Source organism: Larus michahellis, chromosome 3 (genome assembly GCF_964199755.1).
Source record: "Larus michahellis chromosome 3, bLarMic1.1, whole genome shotgun sequence".
Lineage (NCBI taxonomy): Eukaryota > Metazoa > Chordata > Aves > Charadriiformes > Laridae > Larus > Larus michahellis.
Window position 1 is genome coordinate 77,288,042 of NC_133898.1, and position 21,023 is coordinate 77,309,064.

General features: G+C 42.7%; 1 protein-coding gene across 2 annotated transcripts; it reads right to left on the reverse strand.

The window, feature by feature from the left end:
- Window positions 1-869: 869 nt before the first annotated feature.
- Window positions 870-19,147, reverse strand: NUS1 (NUS1 dehydrodolichyl diphosphate synthase subunit). Of its 2 annotated transcripts, XR_012586252.1 has the most exons (6): window positions 18,584-19,147; window positions 9,568-9,690; window positions 6,065-6,217; window positions 3,603-3,778; window positions 1,829-1,928; window positions 870-1,102 (listed from the first exon to the last, which is right to left on the reverse strand). XR_012586252.1 is itself a non-coding variant. In XM_074580878.1 (5 exons), exons 1-5 carry the CDS (start codon window positions 18,996-18,998, stop codon window positions 1,012-1,014), a joined length of 882 nt encoding a protein of 293 aa, XP_074436979.1. In that variant the 5' UTR covers window positions 18,999-19,147; the 3' UTR covers window positions 870-1,011. The 2 variants fall into 2 exon arrangements, 1 of the variants encoding a protein (XP_074436979.1); XM_074580878.1 differs by lacking the exon at window positions 3,603-3,778.
- Between the last annotated feature and the right edge of the window lie 1,876 nt (window positions 19,148-21,023).

The window sequence follows — 21,023 nt, forward strand, 5'->3', positions numbered from 1 at the left end:
CATCTATTTAGTCATCTCCGTTTTGAGGTGCTGTAGTGCAGCTTCATCTTCTTTCTCGCCTGCTGCAGGCTCCCATTCAAACTTCGGATGGGCAGTTCGGAACAGACCTGACAAAAGGCTGAAGCAGCCGCCCCTGCGGGGTGCACCAGCACAACAAGCCACGAGAGTGGACCTAGTCCATTTTCAGATTTTTCAGCAAAGTGGTGCCAGAGCCGTTAGCCAGCTTCTCACCGTAAGGGAGACTTTTACGGGGAATATAGATATACAAACAATACATGGTACTGTTTGTGCTTATTCTCTATGGAAAACTGACCTGTTGCTAAAAAGTTTCAGTCAGGGCTGTAGGAATACTTTCATGTTACCTCTTAAAAAAAAAAAAAGACAAGAGGATGGATAGTGCTACACAGACTGCCTTATCCACTTACCACAGAAGCTCCCATTCCTTTTTATGGAATCTTCTCAGTATTTCTAGAACTTGCTACCTGCTGCTGGCTTAGTCATCACAGGCATATTCTATTCTCATAGTTAACAACAGAACTGACCCCTCTGGAATCACGTATTATATAATAAATATACATGAAGATAAACCAGGTGATTAGCTCTGAAATGCTTGACCACAAGGAATTACAAAGAAACAAGCTGACATGAGAGTTCTTCTTTAGATTTAAGGACTTTCATGGCACGAAACTCCTATTTATGTTGTCCCGTAGCCTTCACAAAACTTAGTTCTTGCATGTTCTTTAGGTCACTTGGACACAAAAGTAAGGATGACTGATCTTGGAACAGCTTTGCTTGTAATAACTGTCTTTTTCATAAAGGAAATCTGTGAATTTCCCCCTCCCCATAGATTCTCACGCATTCACACAGACTCTCTAGAAAGGTAAGACACTTTATTGAATTTGTTGATAAATTAAGAAAGGACTATGAACCAGACGTATGGGTCACAGGTGCTTGTAAACAGACATCAATTCCTTCCCACAGAAAGTCTGACTCCATGTGCTCAGCCAGAAGTCATTTTCCCCAGCGTTGCTCACAGGCTGCATAGTGATGGAGGGCAGAGAAAAAGTCTTCATAGCTGATGTTCAGGTGGGAAGGCAAAGAACTGAGAAACAAAGTTAGAAAAGTTAAAATAAGCTTCTATAAACACTGCACAATTGGTATGGCCAGTCAGCAATATCATTACTTAAAGCAAGCTTTTATCTGAGCAGCCTTGTGAAGTTGTTCTCAACACTGTTCTTGTCACTCAACTCTATTAACTAAACTAGCTGTTAATATCTTGTCACTCTTTTAGTCAAAGCCAACCCATTAGAGCACACAGGGCACTTAAAATTAGTGAGAAAGTTGCAGAAGCACAGGTCTGCCCAAATATTTAAGTGCCCTATAAATGCTCTGAGATATAAGAAATACAGCAACTCTAGTCAGTTCAGTTATTGCCAAAACTGGGAGGTAATCCAGAGGCATGATCATCTTACATTATCCTCTTTCCCTTACATCCTTAGTTTCCCTGATAGAAACCTGTAAGCCACTCAAAATCCACATAAGGAACACCAATAGAACTGAGACTGGATCACTGAGACCAGATGGTGGCAGAAGTTGTTCCTTTCACCTGAAGAGTAAAGTCTGGTGTTGCCTAATCATGGCTGAAGGAGCAACAATGAACATATGACAGGTTTCATTTAACAGTTTTTGAATACCCTCAAATCAATCTACAGACACCTTTGTTTAGGCAAATCTCTTCTTATGACTACTTCCATAAGGTAAGTCACATAAAGACTTGTTTAGTTAGATATTTTTCCAATCTATTTCACAGTATTTATAGGAAACTCACACGATCTCTGTCAGTCTGATGTGCCACGGAAGGAATCCTAATGTGCTGTCCACAGGACCAAACTTCAAGACTAAATCAGGATCAGGAAATCCATTTGTACCTGTCAGAACAAATTAAATTAGGATTTTTTCAAATTCACCAGAAGATTTGTTTTAATTCTAAACCCTAAGGCGTCCGCTTTTTCATTAAATGCATTTTTTAAACGAAGTGAAGCTCCTGAGGACAAGTTAACAATTAAAAGCCCAAGACAACAGACTGGTCTTGCATCACCTGAACAGGAACAACTGAGCAAAAGCTTAGGCAGCCACTGCAGGCCCAGCTGGACTGTTATTTTTATGTTAGGTAGTTCTCAAAGACTTGGTAAGGAAGTGATAGGAACAGCCACATTGTTTTAACGGCAAACCTTAATACTGCTGTTTAAACTGACTCATTCTAGTTTTGTCTTGACAAACTCGATTTTAATAGCACAGAACATGCTGTACCCTGACCAATAAACCTACTACAGTCCTAACTCAACTATGTGGAGTTGCAGTCAAGTACAGTAAAAGAACTATTAACACACAAAAAAAAAAACCCAAAACTTAAGAAGGTTCCACTGAAGAACAAATTGGTATCACAGACCATCAAGAAAACAAGTTGTAAAAGAAGTACCCTGTCAGATGAATTGTCTGTTTCTCAGTATGGAGCTCGACAATTTTAAAACCCAACTTCTTCTATCAGACAAAGTGTTGCAGGTGACATCTTTCTGGTTAGATGCGTGAGGAAGAACCGGGCAATTTTTATTTTTTTTTCCAGTCACTAAGTGGAGAGCATGACCCGTCCCAGGGCAAGGCTAGGTAACACTGCAGGATTTCACTAGGTGCACACACTCTTACTACCCATACCTTAAAACCCCAGTCACTGTCATTCCACTAGTGAGAGCACCCTACTGATCTTCCGAGGTTGAAGACAATTAGTGACCAAACAACACTGCTTCCCTTGCATACCCTTCTGCCATGCCTGAGCTGCTCCAAGCTAAAATTGACAGACAGGCAAGAAGCTTAGAATGAACAGTCTCAGTCCAGCTTTCCCTGCTAATTCTAGCAAGTTGATGACGGCAACATGGGAAAACCAGTATAGTACCCAAAGGGACCCAAGAAGGTAAGCTGTTCTTCATGCACATACCTAACTCATCTGAAAAACATTCCGGTTATAACCCTACTTTGCTATAATGCTGCAATTAGTCATGATTACTGCATGCTATTTTGTATTAGCCCTTCCATTATCCACTAATTCTACAAGTTAACTGCAAGAGTGCTTACACTGCATAATGCCTACCTTTAGCAGACAAAGTTTAATAATGCCTATTTGCTCTGAACTTCAAATGTTATTTCTCAATTCTTTTTCACTTAAAAAAAACTCAACCAAACCAGTCAAGAGCCTTTTATAAGGTTAAGTTTAGCTGTAGAGGAACTTAACTTTGGGAATAACAGAACAGGAAACTAATGTCCTATCAGATTTTGCTCCACCCAGTTTTTGAAACTGAAGCTGGAGATTTCAGACAGACCACATCCTCCCTCCCCACTGAATCATCACAATAGCAATCCTTTTGCCAGAAGAAGCTATTTTCCCAAGCATGTGCATTTCCAAGAAAGGGTATTTAGGTATGAGGGCCTTGTGCCATGGTCCAAATCTTATCTCAAAGTTAAGAAAAAAAATATATAGCAAAAGCCAGTAATGTGTTCTGAAGCTAGCGTGTTAGTATGAAAAAGCTTTGCAGGGAAGCAGTAAATACTTAGAAGTGGGGACTCTGGAGGAAGTGGACAGCTTTACTCATCAGCTGATTCAGTAGCTAAGTACTCCTCAGCTGGCCAGTTCAGCAACAGGATCTTCAACACTGCAATGGCTTTTCAAACAGGAAAAGACCTTCAGAGAGCCCAGTTAATGCTAATATTTCCTTCTGGTTCCTATCTGAAGGAAAATGAAAATATACACTGTAGTATTACCATCAGAACAGCCTATTCAAAACACAGCACTGTGCTTTCCACTCTGCATCCATTTCTCTACCTAAACATATCAGCACTACAAATGCTTTACATGTGGGAGCTCCCTCAGAGCTGCTAGAGTTAAAGCACCCTTCAAGTTTAAGCACACACAAGATAGAAGGATTTGTAAGCAGACTCGGGGAGGGGGGAGTGGAGAAAAGAAAGAGGGGTGAAAAGACCTGGACACGCAAGGGACAGGAATCTGGCAACATCCCTTCTAGATCAAGAGTTCAGAGAGAAGACCATGAAGGAATTTGCAGAGCTGACCGCGCTACCCTTTCTCTTCTCTGCAGGGATTTTACAGGGCAACTTGAACAGCCTTAATTGATAGTCATGTTCTTTACTGGGAAGGCAGACAGCAAGTAGAAACAATATTATAATGCAGGTGACACCTACTTCTCTGAAAACAAAACGGTTACCTGAAGCATTGCTCAGTAGAAAGTACTCTTACACTGAAGAAAACTCAAGCTGTAAGAATTAGGGCATGACTGGATTAAGAACCAGAAAAGCCACATGGCAAGCTAGAGCCGTACCATTTTACAACTAGACTTCAGTACCTGCATCCTAAATATGAACAGAAAATTAAAAAACTACATTATCAGATATTTAAATCAAAATGTGAAAAACCAGAAACTTACAGAAGTCACCATGAACACAAATGCTAAAAATACAGCTACTCAAGTATTGCTTTTCAGAACTCACTCTCAACTTAGACCAGTAACTCACAGATGTTTACATTCAATACCTTGCCTTTAAGTATGCACAGAAACTAAATTTGCCTACAACTAAAATGAGTAGTTTCATAAGCTGCTGCTAAGTAAGTAATGAAAGAACAGTTCTTCACCTCCAACTGTCCTAAACATTTAAACCAAGGAAATTAATAAGCAGGACTAGTTAAAGATACTATCCCTATTTATTAGCCACATAGATTAAGCAGCCTGTTTTCAAAGTTTACAGTTTTGACAGATTAAAAACCTAGATTTCTCTTTCTATGCTCATCTAGCATGCAGTACTTGAAGAATACATCTGCTCCATTTAAGACTTGCCCTAACACTTTTAACATACCCAGACACTTAAATGCACAGACAGAAGACCATGAACAAGTGTTTGAAAAAGATCCAATGAAACATCACTGGCCAAAATACACATGTAGGTATCAATTACCACCAGTTCTTCACAAAATGAGTGTTTTAAAGAAGCAATTTTTCATTTCCTTAAACTGCCTTTGGGGTGTAACAGGACAGATGTTTAAGTTACTTCTGCAGATGCCTTACTAAATTCGTTTAATAATTCCGTTACAGTGAGAAGCTATTATGCAGCATGCTGACAACAGGGATAGAATTCAGTTTGAAATTAACATTAAAGTGTCCAAATGGCCACAGTAGTCAGTCTGCAGAGCAATTCAACTGACCAACCTTTTAATAAAAAAAAAAATCATCACTCTCTAAAGTTCAACTAACAGGAGCCACAATAATGTGTCTGCAGACATCCAAGCTGAAGTACACAATCTGAAACCTGAACCTTGCCAAGCTAGTTCCAGTTGCAATCAACATGCACGGATCATCTAGGAGAGCTGCGCAACTATTACAGCTCCGTAGCACCACTGGGGATGTGGAAGCTTGTGCTAAACTACTCCCAGATGTGAGATTAGGGCAGCCCTGCCCTTCTCCTAGCTGTTGCATGTAGCCATGCACCTCAGTGCAGAGTCAGTAATCTGCATGAATTAGTAATGAAGATAACTAAACTAGTGTGGGTTATACAGCAGCAAAAGATCAGCAAGTGCTCCATCGTTTGCACTCACAATGATAGTTAGGCAACAGTTAACAGCTTTAATTGCTGTAACCAGATCTGGAAAAGACTCTCTGCCCATACCCAGGTTTGCAGCATGCTAACTTGCAAGAAGTTAACTTATAGTAGTCTATTTTCAGGGGATCCCAGCAGGTTGTAAACCTCCCACAGAGGCTGTAAACTCTGAAGAGCGCAGACTCTCCAGTTTAGCTTAAGGTTTCCTTTTTCTGCCTAAAGAAAAAGCTCAAAAGGGAGTAAACCAATAAGAATTTTTTAGCAGAAGCCTGAAATCAATAATCACAACTTATCCTGACAGACTAAGAAAGAAGATGCATACATTCTAAGCAATAAATATACTAGAAACCAAGTCTGTTACAAATTGAGTACTCTTCCCCCTCCTCCCCACAGACCATGTCATACTTACTACTTAATAAGTTGTCTAACACATTCACATCCAGGTCTGTGTATGTTCTTTGCTGCTGTGCTACCAACTGACAAAAGTTCTGAGCAGCTTTTACTATGTCTGCTTTTCCATCTTCCGGAGACAGCACCTTCAATGTAGATTGGCAATTTAAAACTGAAAGTACAAAAACAGTTTAAAAGCAACAGAACTATAGTTGTTTTGAATGTGCTTTAGATATTCACAGGATATGACTGAAAGAAACTTGTCATTTACTTCACATATTATACAACTAGTCATAGATATACCTCATTCGTCTCTTACAGAAGTGGGTGTCTTCTGTATTTGCTGTATTACTACAACACAAGTTTAAGGTGACTATTTCGAGGGGTCTCGTAGAAAGTGGTTTAATTAACGTCAGTCTTGAAATGCAGAGTCTTCCAGGAAATTTTCATTGGTTCTTATGCTGTCAGGCGAAGCAGTGAGAGGAAGGCACCTAGATAGTAACTTTGGGGGTGGTAAACAACGTAGAAAGACTTGCAGTTCAGGGAAAGGAAAAAAAGATCTAATTCCTACCCTAAAAGAGGAAGGTGTTTAACAGCTACTGCAGACATTCATGTGACAATGATTAAGCTGGGGCCCTCCCCATATATGATCACAAGATCTTTCAGCAGCACTTGGAAATTGATGCAAGAGTTACAATATTGATCTAAGATTGCTACGGAAGCCAGGTAGTAGTACCAGAATTTATCCATTAACCTGTAATTATGTCAGTGACTTAAGAGAACATTTCACAACAATCTTACTGTCTACACTATTGTGAGGTGGGAGCCTTCTCACACTACATGACTTGCATCATTGTCAGTTCTGATACGGTACTTAAGAGGTAAACTCACCAAAGGCAGCTGAAGGCTACAGACAGCATACTAAACCCAGCTTGAAGTAAATGGGTTGAACACTAGTGCATGTTATACATTAGACTTACACAGAACTTATGATAGTTATAATCAGATACTTAAAAATAACACTTCTTAAAACTGCAGAACCTGACTGCAAAGTACAGAGAATACAGTCAGAAGACTCATACGAGCACCAAAAAACCCTCAGTCTATCCAAAGCCACCACAATGAAAATAATTGTTCCTGGATATTCTTTGATTTATCATATGTCCTACGTTAAAGAATATTTCTCTAACAGCATTCATAAGTGTAAGACATGTCATTTTGCTTTTCAGAAAAAGTGAAATATTGCAGTTTAATATGATAAACTGGATAGGTATCAGCTTGTTCAGTTCAGTATGAAGTGTCCGATCTGACTGTGGAGCCTTCTAAGGAAGAATGAAGAATTCTAAGAACAGAAAACACCTCTGCTTTTCATAGTCTCCAGCATAAGAAGTTCCTGAGACTTAAATGTACCCTTTCAGTCAGCAAGTCTGAGCAATCTTTCAGTAGTTCATTTGGTATGGATGCAAATATCCTGATTTAGTCAAGTGCAGCTAAGTATGCTGGAGTTTCAGACATTAACAGCCTGTTTATCCCATTTTCTGCTGGTTACTTCTACCTTCACAGAAATAAAGAGACAACATGAAACTCTGCTGATTCCATGTAAATGCTAGCACCTTAGGCTAAGTTGCTTATAAGGCAAGTTTATGCTACAACATTGGACTTTATACTAGAAAAGCAGCACAAAGGATCTCGGCATCCTATCAGTTCTTGTAGAGGAAGCAGAACTCAGCCTGCAGGATCTTAAATGCAGCAAGTTTGCAGATGACACGAAGCTAAGCAGGAGTGTTGATCTACATGAGGGCAGGGAGGCTCTACAGAAAGACCTGGATAGATTGGACCGATGGGCCAATGATAATGGAATGTGCTTCAACAAGGCCAAGTGCCAGGTCCTGCACTTGGGCCACAACAACCCCATGCATTGCTACAGGCTTGGGGAAGTGTGGCTGGAGAGCTGCCTAGCAGAAAAGGACCTGGGGGTTCTAATTGACAAGCGGCTGAACATGAGCCAGCAGTGTGCCCAGGTGGCCAAGAAAGCCAATGCCACCCTGGCTTGAAATAGTGAGACCAGCAGAAGCAGGGAGGTGATTGTCCCCCTGTACTCAACACTGGTGAGGCCACACCTTGAGTATTGTGTCCAGCTCTGGGCACCTCAATAGGAGAGAGATCGAGGTGCTGGAGCGAGTGCAGAGGAGGGCAATGAAGCTGTTGTAGGGCCTGCAGAATAAATCTTATGAGGAGCGACTGAAGGAGCTGGGACTGTTTAGTTTGAGGAAGAGGAGGAGGCTGAGGGGAGACCTCATCACTCTCTACAACTACTTGAAAGGCCATTGTAGAGAGGCTGGTGCCGGTCTCTTCTCACAGGTAATTAGCGATAGAACAAGAGGGAATGGCTTCAAGCTGCAGCAGGGTAGGTTTAGTCTGGACATTAGGAAAAAATTCTTCACAGAAAGAGTGGTTAGATACTGGAATAGGCGGCCCAGGGAGGTGGGGGAATCACCATCCCTGGATGTGTTTGAGACTCGTTTAGATGTGGTGTTGGGGGATATGGTGTAGGGGAGAATTTTGTAGAGCGGAGTTGATGGTTGGACTCGATGATCCCAAGGGTCTTTTCCAACCTAAATGATTCTATGATTCTAAATGTACTACAGCTTATGACGTGTAGACTTTTCTTAAGTCTTCAAACTATGTAATATGATTGTCTTAAAACATATGGGTTGGTTTTCTCTTTTTTTTTTATGAGACTATTTAAATATTATGAGTTGTAGTCAGGAGAGCCCTGAATATCAGCCTATCCCTCTAAGGCAAAGGCCTGCTTTAGTAAACACATACTTGTAATTTACTACATTTTGAACAGACTTTTAGCATTTGTGTTAGTCAACATAGCTAAATTAATATTTACAGCACATAGTATTGAATAAGGAACATTAATGTCCAAATAAATTCCTGTTTTGCACTTCTACTACATGCCAAAGCTGCTATCACAGAGTATTTTTTAATTTATTTTTCTTTTAAACTTAACATCCTTTACCTTCCTGGTGTTATTATACATTGTCATGACAACCAGCAGTTTTGCTCTTTCCCTTCCTCCCCACTTTAAGGTATAAGTTTGGAAAGATGGAAGTGCACACATTGTTAACTTGACATCAGCAAGACACTTACTCCAGTGCTTTTTCAACTCAGCAGAATTATTCATCTCACTGAAACAGCTGGGAGTTGAGCTACACTAATGCATTAAAGGGGTCACAGCACAACAGTTGTGTGTAAAGGGAAGATCAGACTACCCAGTAATGATCACTATGGGAAGGAAGACACAACACTTCACTGTTAGTTAAGAACAAATAACTACAATGAAAGTTCAATACTAGCCCAGGAAGGCTGCGCCAGGAAGGCTGCGCGTGTTCTGATAATCAGTGCTTAATGAAGGGAAAAGGTCACTGTACACAGGAATGTGTTTAAGTAAAAGCAGAGTTGTGATTTACATACAGCTAAAGTCATATCAACCCACCCCTCAGTTCACCTTACCTTGATCAGCTTTGTCTTGATTTGCAAATTCCACGGTGTACTTGGAGCAATCTAGTCCTAAGAGTTCTTGCTGCTGTTTTAAAATCTCATCCATCAATCTTGAATTATTCCTCTTGAAAATACCTTTAAAAAAGGTTGCATGTCAGCCAACTCCTACAAAGAGTACTACAAAATAAATCTGACACTAGGCAGGAAGAAAAAAGAATCAGGTAGTCAGTACTGGTTTCAAACTGGAGCTCACAAGTACGGTAAGAATCCAAAGCAAATGCTACTACACATGACTAATTTCAGTGACCTTGGAAAGACAACTCATGTGCTTTTGCTCCTCTTTCACCCAGCCTGGTTTAAGTATCAATCTGCAATTGCATAAGGGATAGTTTAAGACTTACTTCATTGTCCTTAGTAGACTAGCAATAGTTTGAAAGAGCAATACCCTACCAGCACAGGACCACCAAGTCTGATTAACATCAAGTTTCCTTAATGCCCATGTTGCTGTAGATTTGATGCTTAAGTCTACTAACACTTACTGCCACACCACTAAGGCTGCAGGCTAACAGAAAGTCACCAAAGAGAGCCAGAAGACTAAATCTGTGTATCGGGTGACAATAACTGCCTACTCCTATGCCATGGATTTCCTAATAAGAAGATTTCACAAGCTGTGTATTCCAAGGAGTTAATGCAGTCCCCAAAGCTTTTTTTATACTTACATATTTATGGTAGACATTTTTGAGTGCAGGAGATTACAAAAACTTGCTTAACCAAACATACTTTGGTTCCTGTTCAAAAATAAATTCTAGCTCTTAAAAAAAGACACAGTTATTTCTAATTAAAAGCCACAGTAAAAACTGAATGTTACAGCTTAAATATTTACAGTGCAAAAACGTAGCTAGGCATATTTACTTAAGAAGTGATAACATTTTATCACTTTGTATTCAGGGGTTGTTACTAAAAGCCTAAGTTTCATTCGGAAATCCTATGTCAAGCACCTCTGTTGACCAGTCTAAAAATGCCAGCAGAGTAATCTTACAAGAAACACTGAACTTGTATACAATTTTATGATCAGGCTTATGATTCATCACCTCCACCTGATTCTGGGATTAGAAACTGCTAGAAACAGCAGTTTCTACATCAGTGATGGTCAAACTGTGTAAAGCATTGGGTTAAGACCATAAGACATTAGGAGTTAGCTTGCAACATGAAGTGATACAATGCATTTATTTAATATGCTAGCCTTTAGGCCTAGCGAGTTAGTATTTTTATACAGGCTTCATTAGAGGTTTTAACAGGTGATAAAGCATCTGGTTTTCCTACCATCCTGGATAGAAAATAATTTACTTCATTACACAAGTGTTAGTGATGCTTATAACTGATTTCACATGCTGACAGACAAGCAAATCTCAAAGGCAGCAACCTTGATAGAAAAAGAGTGGTAGAATACTTTTACTAAGTCTAAATAAAGTTAAATTGCTACATATTGTGGTCCTGCTTATTAATGTATATTAGTACACATTAGAAATTGAGCATGCTGCTTTGAATAATACCGTTCGACACAACTCTGCTTGGATAAGTCTGTCCTGTCCTACGGTCAGTACTGATTGTCTTCCTTACTCTTAAGGTCAGCAGCAGTGCAGCTACTGCAATTGCTACTCTCGCACCATCTTCAAGTAAGATCTGTGCAAGGTTGCATATGCCTCACCTCTAAGAGTCATCCATTTTTCAAGATGAGGAAAAAACCCCTACACTCAATATTCAGAAAAAGAGTTGGCATAATTAGAAAAGGCTCACAACCGGGGAAACAGCTGCTCTCTTCTTCCCCTTCACAACCCAGCACTAATAATATCGATTCTTTTCTTATGAAGAGTTGTTGCCTGTTCCTGTCAAAGACTGGAAGAACAGATTTAAGAATACAAACTCCAGCTATGAAGTAAATGAAGACACTGAGGATAACAGGTAGGAGAATAGACTAAGGTGCTTACTGCTCAATAAAAAGGGACATCAGATAAAGGACTTGGTCCAGCTCTGAAGTGAAGGTCCTCAATACACACAGTGGATACTAAAGATATGTTAGATGTGTTCTTGAGATTCGTCTGAATATCATCAGCATTTCTCTTCTACTCTCCTCATATACCTCACTCACCTCCTTAGCTGTTCAAATCTGGGTCCTGTATTGCTCTTGGAATAGCAGTTTAACATAAACTGGAAGCTCCTGGTAGTTGTATTATATAGTTATACTATGTTTTTCTTGGAAAAACCTCCACACCTAAATTCCAACTAATCCACCGAACTTGACACACCTGCAGTTTTCCTGCAGAGAAGACCCTGAAGCACATCAGATGGTAGTAAACATCCAAACTAACTGAAACCTTCATTTGAAACAAATAGCATTTGGGAACTTTACTCCTTCAGTGCTTTGTCTCTCACTCAGTGCACAAGAGACTTTGTCCTACAGATACATATGATGGCAAATACAGTGCTGCCAGAGGCAATGTACGTGGGCCAAATTCACATTTGACTTTGAAAATTACACAGTTGCGGCTCAGGCATACACCCCCTTCCCTTACAGTATCTCAAAAACCTATCTGTCTACAAGGTGCATTTTTTAAAACTTTGAAAATATATCCAATTAGTTCTGGAAGATGCTGTTGCTAATTTATACATGATAAATACAGTAAGCAAAAGTGCACAAGCTGACCAACTCGCTAACAGAATTCAAGTCTTCCTAAGCAGCAAGACTTAAGCCTAGATTTAATGCTACCTTCCAATTTTGTTCATGGTCTTCCACATAAGTTGAAAGCAAGTCCATAATATGATTTTAACATTACAGAAAGTTAATGTTTGACAAGAGGTATAATAAATTTTAGCAATACAACAGCTGTTTGCTGTTAAGCGGGGACAATTTCGGCCCTACTAGTGTTTCTAATATGGAACACAAACATGAAGTTGTCACTATTATTTTTCATTAGAAATAATTTTTCCTTTTGAAAAGCAGAAACTGTTTTGTTCAGTCAGAATGTTGGAGTCTTTTCAAGTGGGTGCAAATGTCTATACTCGAACAAATGAAGTGTTTTAAGAATTATGCATATTTAAGCACTACAATTACCAAAGCAAGAGAGTATAAAACTTCATGGTTTTGCTTGTTTGGGTTTTTTATTTAACTAAGAACTTGTGAGCTGTTTCCAGGGTTGATTTTTGTTTTTACAACACAAGCTGCAAACCTATTGATCATTAGTTGCCATTAGAGCTGAGGCAAACCAGAAGTGTTTCAGTCTCCTGCAGTAGCCCTCCATTACACGGGTCTTTTCCAGAGCACATGCCTTTTGCTCAGTTTTACAATAGTTACAAGCCATGCCCCTTTGCAGTCAACTGTGGTGTTGCAGCATTGTAGGGTCAGAGATTGACAAATGGAGTTTGTTAACTAAGAGGCTGCAAGTTCAGCAGAAGCAAGGCTCAAAAGTAACAGGAACTGCGAACTGGAAGGGAACAACTGGCACAGAGAAGCACCAGGTGGTATCAACCATTTGTTTGTCTGGCTAGACTACCACAGCCACCACCTGTGTTAATGCCTTGGTAGCATCTCAAAGTTCAACATTCTCACTTGCCCTGCTTTTTAAAGCAGCAGAATCTGATAAAACACAGACTAAGAGTCAGCTCTTCCTTACAAGGGAACAAACACCTTACCTAAAGTTTAGCCTAGGAAAGAATACATTTCCACAGCATTTCAGTTATTTGCTTTTTCTCAATTCCCTCCCAGTGCCAACAAAGCAAGAGTCATAAGGTAACAAGCATCGAAGTATTAACAGCTTGAGAAATGCCAAATCATAACCCAATTCAAATAATGTACATGCAAGAAACTGTTTCAAGACATGAATGACTTCTGCCTGCATCCTCGTGCTGGATCGTGCTGGTTGATAATGGAGGAAAGCAGGGTTTAAGTCATTACACTGGACCTCACAGGATATGGGAGGCTAGAAAAATGTATTAGGCTGTCTATTCCAAGAGGCTAGAAAAAAATATAATCGAAGTTTGAAAGTGGATGAAGTCACTTAAGTTCCACTCACATTAAAGCCACTTAAGCTAGTGCTAACCTAATAGGAAGGATTCAAGTTAGAACTTATAACCTCATAGGCGACGATTCCTCCCACATTTCTTCTTGGAGGGACACTTTGTACCAGGAGAACAAAAGCTCATCAGCAGTCGAGAGAAAAGATACTACTTTCATATTACCCATATGTATAAGGTACCTTCCGCTGATTAGCGTTAACCCTTTTAATAAATGCGGTCTGAGGACTCTTACCAACTCAACACCAAAATGCAATTGTCAAACATGATGTTTCACATGTGTGAAGACCCACAGCAGATGGCACATGATACTGGTATCTCACCGAAGTGTTCCAGTGACACAAAACCACAACATATTTATGTTCCCCCAGTGAAGTGAACCCACTGAACACCCAGAAGGTTGTATGGATAGATCGGATTGGCTAAACTACCAAGTAATTTGGAAGAGACTAAAAACCTATATTTGAGGCTAATGAAACAATTTCTTTTGCCTAGTGCAGTACTCCATCCTTTCAAAGAATTTCCAAGAGAAAACTGGTCAGAAGTAAAGCAGTTCACTGGAAAGCTAATCCCAGGATGAAGAAACCTAAGCTCTCAATGCAGTCACACTATGGGCTTTAAGAAACCTTTACCCTGCAGCATCTGTTCAGAAGCCCAAAGTACTCAAATGCGAAGGTTCATCAAGGTGCCAAAAAGCACTCTAGACTTGTCCCAAACCTTTTCAGGAAAGCTCCACGGATGGACAGAAGTAACACTCAAGCAAGCTCTTGAGTGGCAAAGTAACTTTAATGGAATAAAGTTAAAGTACGTAACACTGGTCAAAGGCTTCTGCTCCCCAGAAGATATTTTAACTGCTACTATATAATTGCACAATCACTGCCTTCTGACTGTGACAAAGCTGCATTATCTCCTCAGAGATAAGGTCCTGACCAGCATGGCTGGATTTCTACTAAGTAATAGGATTGGCAACACGCAAGTCCACAGAAAAACATCCTTGATCAAAACCCTAAAATTTTAGTCAATCTGGATTTAATAACCAAAGAGCACACCATAGCATTAAGTTTATTATGGCTTTTTCTGATGCATATCATTGAAAAATCAGAAAAACGAAAAGGGCTCCTAAAGACGAGAGGCAGTAAAAGCACACCACCTTAGGTCTCCAAGCCTGACAGGGTTCTCAGTTTTGAGCACTGCAACTCATAGCATCATATATTTTTTACAGTACAAGGTGGTTACTTACATTATGGTCCTCTTGCATTCTGCAAAGTCCTTTTTATCCTAGTCTGCTGACATAGTGATCTTCATGGATTCAGAGAAGACAGCCAAGTACATGATCACATTCCACAATTATTAACCAATACACTTGTAACATACTGGGTTCTGTAATTGCCCACGAGAATCAGCACAACTCCAGCCAAGCTGCCCTTACAGTTACTGGTGCAGCTGCTATAACACACTAGTGTCAGCTGGGATGCAGCTACTTATTTTGACACCGAGAATACAGAAACAACCTTCTATTTAGTCATTCAGTTAAAAATATAGAAATTCACTACTGTAAACAAATGAACAGCTTATCTGGCACTTCTTTAGAGAATGTCATGCTTCCTTCTTTTCTTACAAAAGGGGCAATTAAGGACACATTTTTAATTTAAGCCTTCTACAGGAAACCGACAGCATTTCTCACAGAAAACACAACCATGGAAGGCTGCTCTTGTAATCAAAGTTTCCCGTTGCAATGAGAAGAATCTCAGTACTGCAAATGTGCAATGAAGGAAAAGGAAACATACTAAAGTATACCTCACTACATCTAACACAGATTCAGAGCACTCGTCATTGTGTTTCCTTCTTCGCCACAGCCACATCAGTGGGAACAACATATCTTTGATAAGTCAATAGTTGGTACAATTGTATGAACACAGAACCTTACTGAAGCAACTCAGCTGATCAAAAGCAAATTTCCCACCTGAGAAGATGAGAACAAGTGCACAACTTAATTAAGGTTCACCCTCTGCTACTGATAAGAGCAAGCTGTACCTCACTTTATTCACCTTCACTACACTAGTGCTACTGTTGAGGGTTCCAGACATCACTATTATTCAGGACCGGAATTAGCAACAACTGCAACGTCCTACTTAATGACAAGTCTATCTGGAAATGCTGTATGCTCAATCTAAACACCATAAGGAGCTTAGCACCAAAATAAAGGCAACATATCTGCTATTACCAGAAGTAAGCATATTACTTTAGCCATATGAATGACCACTTGCTCACTCTCTGAAACCAGTTTAAAAGGCTCAGCTGACAAAATGCTGTGCAAAAAGCAGTTGTGGCTGCTGTCCCAGGAAACCCATTGCACACCCATGAAGAACACGCGTGTGTAATGGCAGGCTATTCTCATCAACTCTGAAAGTTTGGCAAAAGCCACTGATTTAACACATTTTAGTTGTTCTGCATTGTCTTGCCTTCTTCAATTATGTTCCAACAAACTGGAATTCAAGCTGGCAATTAAACCAGCATATTCTGGTATCAAAGGACCAACAGAAGAATGAACTACTGAAAAGCATTATGTCTTGATATTAACATCATGAGATCGCAGCTATATTTTCAGATTTCAAAGGTGTTAACAAAACCTCTTAACATGCAACTTTAGAATGAATGTAACAACACACGGAAACAGCAGCAGTCTCCAAGATTTTTTTTTTTCCTGAACTGCTAAAAAAGACAATGGTTCTGCAAGGTTATTTCAACTATACTGCTCTTCAGAGGACATAACTTTGTCATTTCTGGTCATCATATTTACAGTCTTCCAACAGTCAGTCTTAGATCTAACTGGATCTCAACATATGTGCTGGAGAAGCAGAAGTAGCTTCTCCTTAATGAAGGCATCAGACACTACAAAAGCGCTGGCTCCTCTCTGTCAGAATCTCAGCAACAGTGGCTACCTAAGCATTGGCTGGTTCATTCTCCCTCCTCAGCATTGAACGGTTGCACAGTGAGCAAGCTGAAAACCAAGACCACCAAGAAACATGACTCCCAGATGGATCTGTTCCTCAATTCAGTTCTCATACATGTAATTCGTGCAGCACAGTGCAGAGATCTAAAAAGGAACTAAGCATACATGCATAACATATTAAGCAATACTGCAGATTACTTATTTGAGGTTTGACAGAAATTAGAGATCCTGTACAATAAAAGTATCTCTCTTCAGGCTATAAGGGAAACTCCCACTCTTGATTGGTACTAACGTTTGCTCTGCAGCATTTAACCTGCTTGAATGCTTTCCAAGTTGAGAGCAAAAACTATCAACACATAAATGGCTTTCCAAAACGCACTGACTGTTTTCTGTGTCCTTGAGATGTTATGCAAATATTTTATACCATTCCTTGACTTCTAAATGAGGAAGTCTTCTCCCGCTGAAACACAACATAATCAAGTTCCACAACTGCCTTGCACAGATGGCCAGTTTAAACTGTTAAGTGACTAGTATTAAGCCTAGTTTCTTAATAAGATTTAGAGAATTTAGTGAAAGTTAAGCCATTTGAGTCTTGCATCACATATGAAGGACCAGACATGAAACAGAACTATTAATAGCAGTGGTTTTAAAAAAAAAAAAGTCATAAATGCCTATGCTCAGGAAAAGGCCTGCATACCTCAAATGCTTTTGCACACTTGACAACAATAGATTCCACCTACTTACATGTGATGTACTGTTGAGTCTTTCCTGAAAGAGCACTAGAAGACAGTTATTGCAGACTGTACCACTGTACCTCTAACCTGGCATAAATCTACAGAGTTAATCTAATTTCCATGACATCTTTAGACAGCCATCAGAAGTGGCTCAAAACAACATTTAAACACTGGTATCCTACAGTCTCACCATTGACAGCAAAAGCACAGGTATCTTCAGGATGAAGCCTTCTCCTCTGGAGAGGACAGAAGCAGGACAGTCCCTTTCATGTATTATTAGCCCTTCTGAGTTGATAGCTTGTCTAGTCTCAGTTAGAAATCATCTCTCAACAGCTGGGTAGAGAGCTTCACCTAAGAATATCTTGAAAACAGCTGGTTTCACCTCCTCCGTAGGAAAGAATAGGTATGAGAAAGACAAATTTGTTCCATGATTATTCCACAGCATGTTAAATCCAAACACTGAACTTATCTTTAAACTACTCAGTGACAAGGAATCAATGTACCTGCAAGCATGAGAATTCAAGAGTCTTACACCTGAGACACAGTAATGAGTAAAATCACATAGTGGATATGAAAAAACACTGAAGTTTTCACAAGCACTGGCTCAGAGTTCACTCAAATGTCAAGGCACACCAGTCCTTATACCAAATGTAGATCATGTAATTTAATTTCATAACACAAGCAGCACACAAAACACACGTTTATGTTTAACTACCTTTCCAGCCTGTCTCTTCACATGAGAAAGAGTACATGAAAATAGATGGCTACTCTCATTCATCCAACCACTTCTGGAAGTTCAGACATAGCTCATAAGAACAAGTAGCCTACAGCTCTTCTCTACTTAAGAACCCATACCCTACGGACTCATGACTCTCAGATGCCAGGAGTTCCTGTTAGACCAGGGCTGGGAACCAGGCTCTAGAAAGGCCCCACCATCTGCCCCCTCCAGTGAGCAGGGAGGACTGAGTCACCCCGACCCAGGAGCTGGGGCAGAGGACGGCACTCAGGGCACTCCCAGGCTTACCAAGCCCAGGAGCTCTGCACAGGCCAGGCTCATCCAGGGGACGGGAAAGGAGCTGCCAATGGCGAGAACGGCACCCGGCTCGGGCAGACTCCGGGAGAGGGAGGAGGAGGAGGCTCCACGCCGGTGGCGCACCAGGGCCGGGCGGCGTCTGCCGGCCCGGAGGCGCTCCCCAGGGCGGCAATCGCCCGGTGGAGGACCCGGGGCACCCCCGCGGTACGACTCCCCCCACACGCACCCGCCGCTCACCATTATGGTCGTAGACGCTGACATAGGAGATGCCCACCGCCATGCACCACACCACCAGGCTGGCCATGTCCGCGTAGCTCGGCTCCTCCTCGGTCACCACCAGCCCCATGTGCACCGGCAGCTTCTGTAGGGCCCGCCCGTCCGAGCGCCACCGCTGTCGGCCCTGCGCCGCGGCCCCGGGCCGCCGCCTCCGGGGGGCCGCCCCGGCTTTGCGGAAGGCGAAAGCCCCGGCGGCGGCGGGCGCCAGGAGGGCGCAGGAGGCGGCGGCGGAGGCGGCGCGGCGCCAGAGCCAGGCGCGGGGCCCGGCGGCGGCGGCGCGGCCGCGCAGGCAGGCCAGCAGCGCGCGCTGCAGGCAGAGCAGGGCGCGCAGCAAGGCGTGCAGCGCGCGCCAGGCCAGCCCGCCCGCCCCGCTCATGGGGGGAGAGCTCAACCGACGGGAGCGCGCGCGGGGCCCGGCAGAGCGAGGTGGGGAGGGGGGAGCGGGGGGGTGCCTCAGCCGCAACGCGCCGCCTGCCTCGCCGCCGCCGCCATCCCCTCACGGAGCCCGCGTCCCCCGCCCGGCAACCGCCGCCAGCGCAGCCATCTTCCTGCCGCCCCGCCCGCTCCCTCACCTCTCACCCCGCCACACGCACGGCGCCAGTTGGCCGCCGGGCGGGCTAGCGTCACTTCCGTCCGCGGAGAGCGAATGACGTGGCCCTGAGGGAAGGGACGGGGCGGGGCGAGGGGAGGACGGGACAGGGATCGGCTGGGATCGACCCCGCCCCTCCATCGGTGGGCAGGGTCTTGGGGCGGAGCAGCGCCCCCTGGCGGCCGGTGCCGGCGGCGCCCCGGGGCGGGAGGGGGCGGCGGGAGCGAGCGGCGGGGACGGGGCGCTTGGGAAGGGCCTGGCCGGTCCCCGTGGAGCCTCGATCCTCCTTCCCAATCCTCCGGCCCTTCCCGGGGCTCATGGGAACACCCCGCCTCCGGCCTCGGCGCCCGTGGCGCCCCGCCCGCGCTGGCCTTTGAAACGGGGGTGGAAATCTGCAGGCCGCAGGGGCAGCTGGGTATCACGGGTGTCTTTGAGACCCCACCTGGGATCTTACGTCCAGCTCTGGAGTCCTCAGCACAGGAAGGACATGGAACTGTTGGAACGGGTCCAGCGGAGGGCCACGAAGATGATGAGAGGGCTGGAGCACCTCTCCTGTGAGGACAGGCTGAGAGAGTTGGGGCTGTTCAGTCTGGAGAAGTGAAGGCTCCGGGGAGACCTTATAGCGGCCTTCCAGTACCTGAAGGGGGCCTACAGGAAGGATGGGGAGGGACTCTTTATCAGGGTGCATAGTGATAGGACAAGGGGGAATGGTTTTAAACTGGAAGAGGGGAAATTTAGACTAGATATTAGGAAGAAACTCTTTACTGTGAGGGTGGTGAGGCACTGGAACAGGTTGCCCGGGGAAGTTGTGGCTGCCCCATCCCTGGCAGTGTTCAAGGCCAGGCTGGATGGGGCTTTGAGCAGCCTGGTCTAGTTAAAGATGTTCCTGCCCATGGCAGGGGGTTGGAACTAGATGATCTTTAAGGCCCCTTCGAACCCAAATCATTCTATGATTCTGTGATTCTTTATTATCGTTATTAAATGGTATGTTTCACCCTCAAAGCATGCTGCAAATACTCACTGTGTGGTTCTGTGGCGCAGGCAATGGGGGTAGTGTGGCCCCTGGGGACCTGCTGAGGGTGGCCCCACGGTGGCTGGGACAGTGAGGCCTCAGGGCTGCACATCCCCTTTTGCTGTCTCCCACAAAATCCATGGTTCTCAGGTTTTTCCTGCCTTGGCTTGTAGCGGCCCACAGATCCAACACTACAAATCTCACTGCACGCAAAAGGTAGAGCATGAGCTAACAAGGCAGCCCTGTGCTGTCAGACAGATGGGTGGGCTGAAATGGCACAGGGGGATATTTGAAGTACTCTATTAATAAAGAATCTGCCAATATAAAATTGAATGAAAAATTCTGTATCACGAAAGTAAGTACTTCTCAGACTTCCAATACAGACCAATGTTAGCCAGCAAAAATAACACAGGCAAAGCGCAAGGAAGGCTTGTGCTGTTCCATAAATAGCTAAATCTTTAGCTACCAAAAGTTTGGGTGGCTGATGATACCTTAAAAAGTTAAAATGTAAAGAAAAATGAACTTAGGTCTTTCTATTCCAGTTGTATAACTTAATGTGTGGGGTGCCTAAAAACCCCAGGTGTCAATTGCATTTGCATAGGCGACATAACCAAATAGCTGCACTCTTGACAAAACAGCCTCTGTGAATGTGAGTGATTGCTCAGTTACTGAATGCCAACAGAAGATAAAGAATAGAAACTGTTTGCTTTGGAAAGTAATTTGCTGGTGTTAGTACTCCTCAGTTATCAGCCAAGATTTATGAACTGCCAGGAAACCCCTTAGATTACTCTTTGTAAGTC